The 15,685-nt window shown below is 47.0% G+C and overlaps 1 protein-coding gene across 2 annotated transcripts in view; it reads right to left on the bottom strand.

The window, feature by feature from the left end:
• SKI (SKI proto-oncogene) overlaps nt 1-15,196 on the bottom strand; it is a 101,622-nt gene extending 86,426 nt beyond the window's left edge. The window contains exons 1-2 of one of the 2 annotated variants that reach the window (XM_063177183.1): nt 14,331-15,196; nt 13,300-14,221 (exon numbers count right to left, since the gene is read on the bottom strand). In XM_063177183.1, coding sequence (XP_063033253.1) covers nt 13,300-14,211 — 912 coding nt within the window. In that variant the 5' untranslated portion in view covers nt 14,212-14,221; nt 14,331-15,196. Of the gene's footprint in view, nt 1-13,299 lie in introns of both variants that reach the window. The other variant, XM_063177182.1, reaches the window with a different exon arrangement.
• Nucleotides 15,197-15,685: the final 489 nt, after the last annotated feature.

Below are 15,685 nucleotides of genomic sequence, written 5' to 3'. Positions count from 1 at the left end.
ATCAGTCACTACTCCTGTAGTGATATTCAGAAGTACAGCAAATGTTTTAGATCTGTTCCATTCCCCCTATTGAACCCATCATCACTGTCTGCTCATCCATACAAAAAATGAGTTTGCCTCCAAGAGAATCCATTTCTACTTGGAAAACCCCAATTCCTTCATTTCAACAACCACAGGAGAAAAAATATCAATGTCTGTCCCTCCCTACCACTAAACTCTGTGTGAATTTATGGAAGGTCTGAGCAAACTTCCAGACTGGAGCAACAAGGAAACACTTTGACTCTTTAAGATCAATCACAGCCAAGGAAAATGTGTAATTATCTGTCTTTCCCATCCTTCCCAAAGTGTGCAGGATGAACCCAGGCTGGCAGAATCCCTGCTCCAAGGAGGTCAGATGATGTTTTTCACAGTGGGTAAAGACTCAGAGTCAGGAGCACAACTTCCCCACATGGTAAAAAACAGTTCTAGGAGTTCCTTTCAATAATCTGCTTTCCAAGTGACAGCTCTTACGCCTGGAGAATCAGGGCCATTCCAGCCTCCAAAAGAAGAGTATGGATCATAACATCTCACCACGTTGTGTGGAAGTTGGTGTCACATCAGCTGATTGCACATTCTATTCACAGATATTGATAAGAAAATTTTTTTTTTTGCCTCAGCTTGTATCTTAAAATAAATAAAATCAAATCTTTATCTCATTTTTTAAAAGCTTCTGTAAGTCTTTGAAACATTAATATTCTCCCTAAAAAGCCAGCAGCTGCTCTGCCAGCCTGTGACATGGATGGTTTTGTTCAAAGGTTTTCATGTGGGGTTTTTTCAGTTCAGTGTGCTTTGCATATGAAACAGGACATTTCCCCACCCTCCACCCCCATTCCCTCCTAATCCAGAAGGGACCTCACTTCCTCCCTCTCGAACAAGCAGCTCATTCAGCAGAAGGGAAATCCCGAGATGCACTCGGGCACAGAGCCTGGAGAAAAAACCCAAACCAACAAACCCAACAACAAACACACCAGCACACTCCCCCAAAAAAAAAAATAAAAAAAAGAAAAAGAAGAGCTACCAAGTGTGTCCAGAGCAGCAGGAAGAGGAGCAACAGAGCTGGTAATTATGAATTTACTTCTGCAAACTCCTCCTTTGGGACATGGCTCTGCCCTGCTGGTCTTTAGCAAATCTTTCAGGGCTGCAATTCTGCTTTGGCCCTGCAGTGACCCAGCCCAGAGCTGCAGTTCCCTCTGCCCAAGCTGGAATCACAGCCTGGAGAAGCCTTTCCACGATGGCTGAGAGTGAATTTGGATCAATCCAATTGTTACTTTGTTGTGATAATCTAAGGTAAATTTGTTTCTGGCTTTAAAAATGAAACAAAAACCCAGCAATCTTTTCTTAGTTAAGGAATTGGTTTGAGCAGGACCTGTGTGTCTCCACATTTCTCCTCCCTGAGATTTGTGACATCACAATTGTGTGCAGCAGTTAATTCTGATGTCACAGAAGATTCAGATTTTGGCTGAGGGAGCAAAAAAGTTTAAAAGCGAGGGGGATCTAATTAATAAGAGTTTTTTTTCAAGGGAAAAAACCTACAAAAAATACAGCAATTTCAATGTAAGGGTGTCACATCTGCCAAGATGGGATCCAGCTGCTCTTTTACAAGCACATGAATGAGCATCCCTCTTAGAAACAAAGGGATATATGGAGTTATGTGTGACTCTACTGAAATCAAATGATGTTATAATACGAGAAAACTGCACCAATAAATTAGTCCAGCTAACAAGGGCAAATTTGATAAAATTTTTTACAAACCTCAATTATAAATTTGCATGTAAATCTGTAAGAGCAGAATTCAAATAGACATCTGAAAGGAAGAGCTCTAGTGAAATTTTCACTTGTAACATCTCAGCAGAATGTGGCCCTCAAATCATTGCCAGTGAGGAAAACCTGGGCACACTTGGGAGTGATTTTTACATTTTCATAAATCTGAATAAGTGCAGTGACCTCAGTGGAGTCAAACCAGAGAGGATGGAGTGAGGCACTGGGGCTGGGGGGAATCCATGGCAGGGCCTGGGGCAGGGAAGCTCCAATTTCTTCCCTTTCAGACCCTTTCAGGGTTTCCCTGACAGCACTGATATCACACAGATTATCCTGGCTGCATCTCAGAAAAAGAACTGAGCAAAGACCCTCAAGGTCTGGACCAAAGGGACATTCAGAATTTTCTCTTTTCTCTCACAAGTGTGAGTGCATGGACCAACAGTGCAGGGGTGGCACAGCAGCCCGGGCTGCTCACACAATTCCCAGAGATCTGTGAGGAACATGAGGACAGAACTCACTGCACTACTCAGTGCAGAACTGAGTCACAGAACTCAGTCACTACTCCTGTAGTGATATTCAGAAGTACAGCAAATGTTTTAGATCTGTTCCATCCCCCTATTGAACCCATCATCACTCTCTGCTCATCTATACAAAAAATGAGTTTGCCTCCAAGAGAATCCATTTCTACTTGGAAAACCCCAATTCCTTCATTTCAACAACCACAGGAGAAAAAATATCAATGTCTGTCCCTCTTCACCACTAAACTCTGTGAATTTATGGAAGGTTTGAGCAAACTTCCAGACTGCAGCAACAAGGAAACACTTTGACTCTTTAAGATCAATCACAGCCAAGGAAAAGGTGTAATTATCTGTCATTCCCATCATTCCCAAAGGACCCAAATAAAATAACCCAAAATAAGGGAAACAGAGAGTGCTGTGATTGTCTGGTAGCAGCTCTGTCCCATGTTTGTGACTCAGTTGGTGATTTAAGAGTGCAGAGCTCTCTGAGAATTAGAAAAAACCGAGGCAGTTGAGCAGCTCAGCATGGAAATCCAGGTGGAACAATGATCCCCAGGAGGATGGTGGTGGAAAGGTGGTGGAAAGGTGGTGGAAAGGTGAGCCCAGAGCCCCCAGCTCCTCCGAGTGCCCCTGAGGAGGAACAGGGACTGAGATGTGCAACATTCTCCATCCCCAACTGCTCAAGCCCAACTAAAGGCAAGCATCTCTACAAATGCAAATGGCCCAAATGCCAAGACTAACATTTCTAAAACCTAATTCAACTCTTTCATTTCTTAGCTGCAGGCCCTTTGCTGCCACTCCTTTTTTCCACCCAAACAAAAGACTAAAGGGATGACTCAAAGCAACTTGAATTTCAAGCTAAAGCCACAAAGCACTGAATGCCCCATCTTTAACATTAAACAGGTGTGCAGATGATATTCTTTCAAGCCCCATCACAGCTAGGTTAATTGCTCAAAAACTGCAAAAAGACCAAATTTACTTAAAAGACACAATAATAAGTTAATGCTATAAATAATGAAGCAAGTCATACAACAAATACATGTAAATAGTAGCTAAGGCACTGACAACTCCCTCTACCTCTTCTTCCCCTCAAAATAAATGTTATCCCCTAAATAACTGATTTCGTTTCATTGTGTAATCAAAAATTTATATAATAAAAGTATAAAACTACACAATAATAAAAATATAATTAATTTTTTCCTTCAGAACTCAGTAGTCCCCTACATAACCTTTGCTCTAGAATCAGCAGGGCAAAAGAATGATCAATGAATCCATTATAAAAAAAGATTTTCACAGAAATGTTTTTAGAAATTAAGGTTTTAGCACAAGAGCACCTAATTTGCAGGCTGTGAGGGCCAAGGCCTTTGAGTAGTAGCTCTGCATATTCACTGATAGTAAAATAGAGCACTTTACTCCACTTCTATCACTGTTTGCCACTGCAAATGGCCCAAAGGTTATTTGGCTCCACTGGTTTTACAAAAAACTACACTGTTGTGGCAAAAAAGGGCAAAAAGCCAAATAAAACGAAATCTTTGGCTATTTAAGGACAAGGACTCATTGCATGCCATGTTTCTTATTAGTGACTGAATGGACACAAAGAAATATCAATGATGGACCTGATGCTGCAGTCTGGGCTGCTCTCAGGTTGATTTACTTCTCCCAGCAGCTCTGCACCATCTAAACACAGTTATTTCAAAGGAATATTTCTAAATTATACCAGCACAGGTGAGATAATCCACTGAATAAACTGGAACTGCCAGTGGGGAGTTAAAAATGGCAATTTTTTTGTTGGTTTTTTTTTTTTTTTTTGATGACACTGTTATCTTTCAACTTAGATGATTTTTCCAATTGTGGAATGATGGTGCTTCAGAAAAGCCTGTTTAACATATAATTCTCACTAACAAAAGTGTAAGTCTGAAATTCATTACCTCAGTGATGGTTACTGAAATCAAACCATATTTTATCCTTAATATTGTGTATTTTTTGCCTTTTTTAGCCCACTACTCTGTGTAAAAGCTATAAAACTTATTTTACTGCTATGAACAGGTAAACCTGAACAATCTTGAAAATTTTTGTAGGGTGAAAAAATACAGAACCTAGAAAAATTGAATACTTAGTTTTTTAACTATTTAACGTAATTCACCGCTTCTAATTGGTACTATTGCAACCTCTGTGTGGGTAAGCAGCAGGATTCCTGTGCAACTTGTATGTTTTATTACTCAGCAGAATTAATGTTGTGACCCTGGAAACAGCAGCTCCCAGCACCAGGAGTGCAGCACTCCAGAACTCACAGGGAGGGACACAAAGTGCCTCTCCCAAAGGCACTGGAGCTGCAGGAACAGCTCTGCTGGCCTGGGCACCCTCTGGCAGGGGACAGGGGCCACAAGAGCCTCACACAGAAACTCATCAAGGAGCTGTTTCCCTCTCTTCAAGTTCAATAGATGCTCTTGACTGCAGTGATTTCTTCTCCTGGGACCAAACCTTGATTTTGCTCAAGGGCAGCAGGAACTTCCTCACTAAATGGTCAGGGCACACCAAGAGCAGCATTACACAGCGTTCAGGTGCTGATCAGGGGCTGGACTCAGGATCTCAGAGGTTTTTTCCAGGCTCGGTGATTGTGTGAGTCTGAAATCCAACAAGTGAAAGCAAACACTGCAGCAGACATGCATCAGGAATGCTGCAGAGCCCAGAACATCCCACACCACATGAGAGATCTACCTGGAAACCAGCACCTGGAACACAGGTAATGTGAGAAGTGGAGGGGGTAGAGGGCTTCATAAAAATGCAGGATGTGACAGTGAAAAGATATGAAATGGTTTTTCTTCCAAGCCCAACAGATGTTGTTCAATTAAGGATGCAAATAAATCACCCTCTGCATTGCGAGTCAGAAAACACACACATGAAAGCTTTCTAAATACATTTCAGTTTAAACTTGCATAATTCTCCCAGTGGAGAAATCATCTTCAACTTATGTAATCCTTAGAAAGAGACATTATTACATACAATTCTGCGCCACTAAGGAACAAGGAAGGCATATCTAGAAAAGAGGAGCACCCACACAGCATTAATGATATGGGTGTGGAGGGAGCAGGGGGAGAGCTGGAGCAGGGCTGCAGATCCCTGTGCTGGTGTTTGCACAGAGCCTGAGTGAGGCAGCTCCAGGGGCTGCTCCCCTCTCGCAGCCAGAACTGTCTGTTATACTTAACCCAGACTTCCGAACACTTGATATCCTGTCTGCTATTTCAATGCCCTTACTCAATGCTTCAGACAGACATTACACAAACTGGCTGGTGAAAAGGGTTGAGAAACCAAGAAGCAATCCAAGTCAATGACCTTATTCTATAAAACGATACCAGTGAGTGAACAGCGGGCGAGGAACAAAGCACAGGGCACCACAGCCCCTGAATCCATCACTGCAGTCCTCCCCAGGAAAAGAAAAGCACCAGCCTCTACCTTATCTTGCGGATATTGCTGCTGTCTTTTAACCCTTAAAGGCTGAGCAGCCCTTGTGCTTCCAGTGGCACTGATTCTCATACCAAAACACAAACAGCTTCCATTGTTTTTTTAAAGAAAAAACTACAGAAACCCAAACATACAAGTCCCATTTTCTACAAAGCATGTGCAAAGGTAACTGTACATAAATCAATAAACAACAAAGCCAGAGCCCAGGTTATTGATTAGCTCCTTTGCTGTTTACCTCCAGCGTACAGAATGATGCTGCAATTTTTACACACACACACAGAATCTCCAGCCTCGTGCACGTTTTCCCTGACACTTTAAACAGGACTGTTAGAACAAGGCTGCCTGAGTTGGGATGGCAGGACCTGCCTTATTTCCCAGAACATATGTCTGTGCAGCTTATCAGGCTGTGTTAATATGCAGCCAGTGCTTGGAGAAGCCTAATTTTACAGGATAGCAACCAAGCCATAGATGGAGGCGATGATAACAGCTCCACACATGGGAATTCCCATTGGCTCCCACAAGAGCTCTGTCCATCACACACTGACAGGATCAGAGCTCAAATTAGTATCAGTGTTTTCGTCACCTCATCCAACCAAAAGTCAAAGCAAAATCGTTATCTCAGTGCAGAGGGGCCAGCCTCTATCAGGCAGCAGGACTCCCCACAGCCAAGGAAAGCTGCACACTCAATCCCTGCTCCTGATGTGACTCTGAGGCCAAGCTCGTGGTCCTGGAATTTGCACCAGCAGAAAAGGCTGCTCCTTATGCTAACCTTAGATATATTTCTTCATTAATAAAAAATAAAATAAAAAACAATAACTGACAAATCCTAAATACAGGAAGAGAAGATCTCTATGGTAGATCTCTAGCACAACCTTAAAACCAGATCTTGCATGTAGTGACCAACAGGACAGGACTCCTTCAGTCTGAAGCCAGCTCCCAGCTGCCCCATTCAGGAGATTCACCAGGATCAGAGCACCAAATGTCTTCTACACCAAATCCTCATTAATGAGCAAAATGAAAACACTGCAATAGCAGAACTACAGGATCTCAGCACAGTCCTGTAAATCCAGCTAAACTTAGTGCAGCCACTGTGCCTGAGCACTGGGACATTCTGGTTCAGATCTGCCCCTGCTCTCTGCCAGCCAACACACAGGAAGGAGCCTGATACACACGAGTCTGCTGTGGTTTGTGGGTGAACTGGTTCCAATTACTGTGGGCTGATTTCTTGAGTGGGAGCTGCAGAACCGGCCCCAAAGCCCCAAACCTTCAGATTAACCTGCTCTGTTCCACAAGATCCAGAGCAGGTGATTTCAGGGATGATCTGAGTCTGATTCTCTATGCTGACAATGAAATTTAAGGCATACAAGAATGCACAGGGTGTAAAGAAGAAGGGAAGGGACCACTGAACATTTTTTCTGAAATTATTTTCCAAGAATATACACTGCTTGTATTAGAGACAGAGTGGAGTAGCATTAAAAAATTGGTGCTGATTCATTAATACATAATACACATTACCCAGATACACAAAACATACACAAAGTAGATATTATCTGATAAAACGTATCATTAACACACATGCTCTAATTGACAGATTTCAAACAAAAACATGCAATATTCCTACATTTTAAAGTAAAGCTTCCTGTATGTGAAGATCAATTTGAATTAAGTGCTCAATGGCCACTCAGCTAAAACAGATCAGCAGCCTAGTAATTGAGGGATTCTATCAATAGATTCTCAACAATCCAGTATAAGTCATTTTTGTCTACTTTTTTCCCAAGATCCCCTATTGGATTTGGTGTAACTCTTCCATGACGGTTCCCTCTTAAACAAGAATTAGAGTCAAGTCCAAAGTGTGCTTTAAAATTAAACCAAAACAACCAAACCAAGCCAAACATGAAAAACATAATCTGTGCCTTAGTACTGCACACATGGAGACACAGCTCCTCATGTGATGGCAAAGCAGTCTGGCCAGCTGAGCCAGCGATGTGAGTTCAATCACCAGTGCTCCCCAGTGAGAGCCAGCCCTTCACTGGGGCCAGTCAAACCCTTCACTTGTGTGAAATCAGGAGATGAACACAAAGTGAGTTTTGGTCAGACTGGACACTGCAGACAGCCAGAGGCCGTGGCTGTGCCCTGGAGCCCCTGCCCTGGCAGAGCTGGTGCCTGGGGTGCAGATAAGCAAGGAGAGGCTGCAGCCCTGCTGCGCTGCCCGGACACGCTGGGAGCAGCCTGGCGCAGCCGCCTCCAGATGCTTTTACAACACCGATGCAAAGGCGCCTCTCAGCAAGTGCAAACACACCCTGCCGGGTCAGGCAGCCCCAGCCAGCGATAACCAGGCTCCCAGCCTGCCAGGGACCAGGTGTCAGGCTCCCAGCACATCCAAAAATGAAGCCGTGTTTACACGCATCTTCAAAGCGTGCTACTGTTTGGGCAGGACACACGCCCAAGCCTGAAACCACAGAAATGGAGAGGCAAGTGAGACAGCCCAGACAATGGAGGGAGAGGCAGAGGTTTAAATATTTTTTCAAAAGCAGAGATTGCATATAATTCCCACCCTAATTCAAGAGAACTGACTTGAGGAACTTAGGAACTCTTCTGGAGCAAGAGAGAGCCGTGGTTGACTCAACACCATGAGATCACTGGCAGCAAACTCTTTGTCCAACACACATGCACGTACCTGCTGCTTTGTTCTCGATCTACAACATCTGTAAGACTGTTTGCACGCCTGGGAAAAAACTGCTGATGTTTGCTAAACACCGTCCTCTCCCTGGGTACACGGGATTTCATTCAAGCTGGTGTCACTTTTGAAGTTCAACTTTTAAGCTGTGAAAGACTTCTGAACTAAACTACTGCCCTAAGACAGCAATGTTTTTGTTTTAGAGACTTCTAAGTTTTTACACACAACTTCAACATTCCATGGGCAAACAACTGAACTCCCAGTTGTCAGGACAAAATTTTGCAACAGTATTTTTCCCATCAGTTTCTACCAAGAGGAATAAATCCATCCTGCAGTCTGAACATCACAACTCAGAATCGCTCTGCTGCACCCACCACAGGACAAACCCACTAACAAATAAAGGTTCCTACTGCCAGAAGGCAGGACTTTAGGATAAGACACAAATTCCAGCTCCACTCCTGCAGCCTTTCAGGTGGCCATAAAGCACAGCACAGCAAGCCCTGGGCAGCACCTAAAAGCCCACGTCCTCCCTCCACCCGCGGCCGCCCCGCTCGCAGCAATTTGGGTTCTTTGATTCTGCTGCACACTTGACCTGGCTAAACCTTCCTCCAGCTGAGCGAGCTGCATGTTGTGGCAGCGCTGGGTTGGGAGGCATTGTGAAATAAAGTGGGAGGCCTCGTGTGCTCATTTGTGTGTCAGTACCCAGAATGCTGCTCCTGGCTTCCAGCTACTTCATAGAAGTGCTGCTGGGACTTGAACCGTGGGAACACGGCAGCGCTGGGTGTGTGGGTGTGCTCACACGTGTGCAAGGACAGCTCTGCCTCTCCTGGGCCCTGCTCACAGCCACTCCTGCCCAGGGTGCACGTCTGGCACACGGGTGGGGAATCTCAAAGTGCCCTCAAACGTTGCTCGGTTCAGTATTGGAGAAAAAGGGTTCAAAATAGACAGAGCTGAACCCACCCTGCTCTTCTGGAAATAGCAACCAACAAAGCCTTCAGGGCTGCGTCTGAACTCATTCTGTGTGAGTGCAGCATCCCTATGTGAGGCAAGCAGGGAGCTGGCTGTCACACAGAGTGACTGGAGAGCAGTGCCACAGACACACCGAGGCCACCTCGGTGCCACAGGAGAGCACGCACCAGGGGCTGAGCCCAAGAAAAGGCTTTGGCACTCATGCTGGATTTCTAGGACCCTGTTTTGCAACCCCATCAGGTTATTCACATTTTGAATTTCTAGAAATACCCCAGAATTTCTCTTGGTTGTGCTCCACAGCAGTAATGGTGGATGAGATTAGACAGGCAGGGAAACGCTGTGCTGGTGCAGAGAAAGCAAAGCACAACAAACCCTGCATGGGAAGGTGGAACACCCAGAGAAGGACACAAAGTCAGTAAAATGGAGAAGTTACACAGCTCAAGAGAAGAAAGAGCTTTGGGAAGTGGCATCAAGGTGACAGACCCTATGGGAGGTCAGTTACTCATCCAAGCATGAACAAGAGGATATAAAAACCAAAATTTTAGAACAGAGTAAGGAATGTGACTGAGGCCTTTTTGGTCTCTCCTCTAGTGGGGAGCCCCAGCTGTCACAACTCCCTCCAGCTTTTGGTTAGGACCCTTTGCTGACTTCACACAGGTCTGGACAAAGGGTTCCTCTGCAAGTGGCAAGACCAGGCAACTGGAGTCTTGTTCAACCAACAGGGCCGACAGAGAGAGGAGATCTCAGCATCCACACATCCATCTCCTACAGAAGGATGGATATCACTACAGATACTTGATGTAGAGAGAAATATGCACTGGGAATGAAATATCTAGGAAAAGCTACGCCTTTAGCACAGCTTTAAAACCACGCCAAGGAAAAAAATGAAAAGGAAAAAAAAAAAAAAGAGAGAAAAAAAGGCAGTTCTGCCACTATGCTGAATCTGCACCAGGGGCTTGTGCCAACCCAGCTCCTCCATTTAAGTCAGACCCTTAAAAGGCAGAGCTGTGCTGGCAAAAATCTCCAGACCTCATCACAGAAACCTCATGGAGAAACATGAAAAGGTCAAAACACTCACTGCTGCCTAAACAGCCATAAAATTGGTCATATGCATCCCATGCTACCAACATACTACCAGAGCCCCAGGGGAAACACACCACACAAAGCAATGTGTGTGTACACACACAGAGAAATAAATAAATTGAGAAACTGCAAAAAAGGTCACTCCTGAAAGCAGAAAACCCAATATCTGACACAGCAGCTTATGGCACATGAACACCTCTGTATGAAACAGAACAAAGCAAAGCTGAGATCTACATCAAAAAGGAAGCCCACCACAAAGACACATGTGCTTCACCCTTTCATCCCCAGACAGCCAGAGCCTCACAGACACACAAAACCCACACAGGATCTGACAGACACGGAATGGGACCATCCTGTCACTTCCTCACCAGGCATCTAAACTTTACTCCAATGTTACTTGCCCCTGGCCACAGCCTACCAATCTTAGAGCCTGATTAAATCTCTCCGTAATTATCCACACACACTGCTACAACACAAATGACCTTAGCATATGATATCCGTTGGCTGAGCCCAATGGAAAAAGACTTCAGGAAAAGGAAGGATAAGAGTACAGAACTCTGCCAGCACCGTCAGGGTCTCCTCAGGACTGCACTGCTTTAACCCAACAGTCCTGAAGGCCTTGGAACTTAATAAGAGGTAAAACATTCTGTTTTCCCTACCCCATGGTCTGAGCACACACCATTCTTCCCCACCTCACTCCTTGCCACCTTCCAAATGAATTTATACAGGAGACTTTAGCATTTCATGATGGATTTCTGGCAAAATTTTCCAGAAAATAGATGGCCACCATTTCCTCACACAATTTTTGGCATTCACTATTAGGTATCTTCAATTCGCTTTGCATTCCAGGCAGATTTTGCAGGGTGAGGGAAGTGTTTCTCATGTTCTGAACTAGGACCTATGAAAGGGTCCCCAAAAAAAACGAGGCACAGCCAAGGTTTAGTAACCTTTGCTTGTTCTCCTTCTGCAGCCTCGCCTGAGGTGTTGGATAAAGGATGCAGCTGAAGAGAACACTGAAAAAGCCTTGCAAGAAAAGGAAAGCACTTCTCCACTAACACTCATTTTAAACTCTGGAAATGACCAAGTCAGGTGAACAGGACCTTTCCACAACAACAACGTGGAGATTTCTTCATTTTACTTCCCAAACGAAGCATGCCCTAGAAAATTCAATTCCTTTCCTAGCATGAAAATGTCTCCAGTTTGAGAGCCATATTCTCCTCTCACATCCATGTAGATCTACCCCACCATTCCATCTCGGCACATGACTGACGGAGAATAGACAAGCCATTAAAAACACATCCACCTCCAACCACGGGGATAATGTGCCTCATTACAGCCCAGCTTTGTCACAGCGTCCTGACACGCCGGGGAGGAAGAGGAGGGGTGAGGACAAGGACTGAGCCGGGGGCCAGGAGAGAAACTGGAAGAGTCAGACTCTGCTCCTTAATCCAGAAGTGTGCAGCCCGGTCAGATGGGCTGCTAGGCCTCCTATACTGGTTGTGGAATTATTGTACTGTTTGCATAGCATATTTTTTAAAAAATCTGGGGTTTGCTTGGATATTTTTGTAGCACGTTTTTTATAAATAAAAAAAAGATAGAGTACAACTCTACCTTAGTCAGAGCGTGTGTCTACCCCTTTAAACAGGAATTTGGTAAGTTAAATCAAAATTTTCACAGTGGCCTTTACACATCTTCTCTTTTCCAGGCTTGTGCATTGCCCTTGCACTCCAGACACAAACCCCCAAAGTTTGGCAATCTCTGACAGCGAGGCAGAGCCCGAATAACAAACCTGCAGGGGAGAACTCGGGATCAGGAGTTTGTTTTGCCCTCGCACCGGGGGAAGGAGCAGGAAGCACAATTGCTCATCCCCAGCCAGTGGCAGCGGGGCAGGAGCCAGACAGACACGCCGGTGTCTGTGAGTCCCCGCGGCCCTGCGGCACCGCTGCCCATGGAGCAGGACCGCTGCCAGATGCCAAGGCAGCTCCCACCCACACACCGGGGATTCTGGGATCTACAGGCAGCTCAGACTGAAAGAAAAACAAGTGGCACCTAAAAAAAAAAAAAAATGTGCTTGAGCTGTCTGGCTCAGCACGGCACGGCACGGAACACCTCAAGGAGCTGCTGCAGCTGGCCCTAGACAGAGTCATTTGCTGGATGTATACATAATCCAATATACAAAAGCCTGTCTGCTGGGGAAATTTAGGCTCCGCAGGGATACTTTAAAAGCAGGAACTTCTCCATTCACGTTCTGAACACTTCATCTATAAATCAGTAACCTGCACTACCGGCACATTTTTTTTTTTCTTAACAGGCACATTTTATTTCCATACAAGCATCGAGAGCACTCAGCCCGCACGTCCATCCCTGGCCACACTCCATCGACCAGAAAAGTGCACGGACTTGTGTCTGGAGCCATCGGTACCTGCTCCCTTTTTCTGCCTTCTTCCTTGCCTCGACCCCAGAGTGAAGAAGCCCTTACAGACCCGAAATCAGGCACTGCCAGATAAAGTCTGGGGCAGCGTGATGGGCTTCAAAGATCAAGGTCCACACATAGTAAAATATACAAATACACGTACGTAATTTAAACAAACTCCAACCACCGCGGTCAGAACACAAGCAGAGAAACAGAGGTGCCATCTCGAGCACTGCTCCTCCACACACGCGGGGAGAATGGAGAACACGATTAAAATTGCAAAATGACTCCAAGGAAAAGCAGCTGGTAACAATTTGGGTATAACGATGAACGTTACCGAAATTCCCCCCGCCCCCTTTAAAATTACAGGCACCACTTACCCGGGGGGCTTTCCTCTTGTATTTGTTGTTATAGTCAAATTTTTCTTTCATTTCATCTAAGAGCTGGCCCAGTCTAGCTTTCTCCTCTTTCCCAGTATAATCCTGGCTGAGGAGGATATAGGATCTCCAGTTTGCAGAGTCAAAGCCCCAGTGGCAAGTCCTGTTTTCCAGCGATTTGTGAGAGTGGACCACAAATTTGTGAGGCGGGTACATGAGCCTGCAGTCCAAGCACTGGATGCAGGCTGCGCTGGGGTTACTGTAAAGCTCTGGCACCAGGAGTCCCTTACACTTCCCAAAGCACTCATGATACACCTTGAAGCTCTTCTCCGTGAGCTCCAGCTCAATTGTGCTAGAGAATTCCTTCTTGCAGTGGGGAGGATAGGTGCCACCATAAAGCAAGGCGTTACAAAGCCTCTCAGCATCAGTTTTCGTGATGAGCCCGCAGGAAGGAGCGGAGAAGGGCAGGATGCCCATGACTTTGAGGATTTCCAGCTGGTCAGCAGTGCATCTGGAACAGTAAATATGTAGCTCATCACACACCGAATTAATCTGCTGCAGGGAGAAGTCCCTGAGCACCGAGTTCAGGATCTGGGGCAAGCAAAGCCGCTTCTCTCCGCCCACCACGAAGCAGGAGATGGTTTCCCCTTCCAGGATGGTCTCGCACCTCTCCGTGGATCTGTCCGAGGGCATGAAGAAGGGACCAGGCATGACCGGAGGAGGCTGGATCGGGGGCAGATGCAGTACAGGTTCCGCTGGGTCTTTGCCATTGTCTTTCTTGTACATCTCCTGTGCCCATCGTGCTGAGAAAGCAGCAGGGCCACCCAGGGAGCTCATAGAGCTCAGATGAAACTGTTCCAAGGTCTTCTGCAGTCCTGGATGAGGCTGGAAGCTGCTTCTACTTACAGTCTCCATTTTTTAGTTTCTATTCCCAAAACAAACAGCAAAAATCCCCAATTATCTTCCACCCTGGTGCAAATCCACTTAAGGGATTTTTTTTAAGGAAAAAATATTAACAAAATAAAACAACCCACCCTTGTGTTTTTCCTCCTTCTCACTCAGCAATCCACTAACGGAGAGGAAATAAATCCTTTTGTATGCGTGTCTCTCTCTTCTTTCTTTCCTCTTGCTTCGCGTTACAATTTCAATCCCTCCAAGTCTCCAAGCTGCCCCGATGGAGCACAGAATCACGGCAAAAAGAGGTCTTCATCCGAGCACTCACCCCCTCAGCCAACCCCCAGGCAAACCAATCCCTCCTCCCACACCTCCAACACACACACACACACACACTCACTCACACACACACACACATACACACACACACACACACACCACCCACAGAAACACAAAAAGTCTGTGCCACGCTCCGAGCACCCGGGGCTCAAATATGTTCTGGCGGCTGCTGCTTCTCTGCAGTGATCCCCCTTCTGTCCATATCCACCGAGGGAAGGCGCGGGGGAGGAAAGTAAAAAGCAGGAGGAGGCAGCACGCTCGCTCTGTGGAAGGAACAACGCAGGAGAAAAGGCCCAGATCTCCGGCAGTGCCAAAGCGGCGCGGGGGCTCCGCACGGGCAAAGAGCGGCTCCGCTGCCCCTCGGGCTCCCTCTGCTCGGCCTGGGAGGGCTCCTCGGCTCGCGGTTCGCCTTCCTTCCCTTATTTCTGCCGGTGCTCTCGTTGTGCCGTGGGGAGCCGCGGTGAGAGCGCGCACATCCTCCCAGCTCCTCTTTCCAGCAGTGACTGAGAGTGCCTGAGAGCTGAGCTAATGCAGGCGGGCTCAGCCTCCCGCCCTCCGCCTCCCCCCCTCTGTTTGTTGGTGTCTGCCTCAGTCATTGAATCCCGGCCAAGAATGTGACCAACTCCCCGGGCCGGGCTCTTCCAGGAACAGCGCCCGCCTCCCCCTTCGCGCTGCGCCCAGACCGGCCGGGATGTGTCGGGATCAGCCGAGCCGAGCTGAGCCGAGCCGGTCCAACCGAGCCCGGCCGCGCCGAGCACAACCGAGCTGATCCAAGCCCGGCCGCGCCGAGCCGAACCGAGCTGGGATGTGCTGAGTCCAGCCGAGCCGAACCGAACCGAGCCGAGCTGTGCTGAGCGGTGCCGAACCGAGCCAAGCCGAACCGTGCCGAGCTCGGCCGAACCGAGCCGAGCCGAGCCGCTGCACGGGCGGGCGCGCGGCGCGGCCCCGGCGGCAGCGCCGGCGAGGGAGGGAGGGAGGGAGCGGGGGGAGGATAAACTGCTGGGTTCACGGACCGCCGCGCCGCCAAGGAGGGGCGGTAGGGCGAGGGCTTTTTCCCTCTCGCCGCTGGATTTCTGGCAGCGCTGAAATGGAACAGGCGCGGGGAGCGGCGCTGGTCGCGCTCGCACGGGCACGGAGCGTGTGCGAGCACTCACGG

This window comes from Melospiza melodia, chromosome 26 (assembly GCF_035770615.1).
Source record: "Melospiza melodia melodia isolate bMelMel2 chromosome 26, bMelMel2.pri, whole genome shotgun sequence".
Taxonomy (NCBI): domain Eukaryota; kingdom Metazoa; phylum Chordata; class Aves; order Passeriformes; family Passerellidae; genus Melospiza; species Melospiza melodia.
The sequence above is the reverse complement of the archived record's forward strand: the minus strand, read 5'-3'. Positions and strand labels throughout refer to the sequence as shown.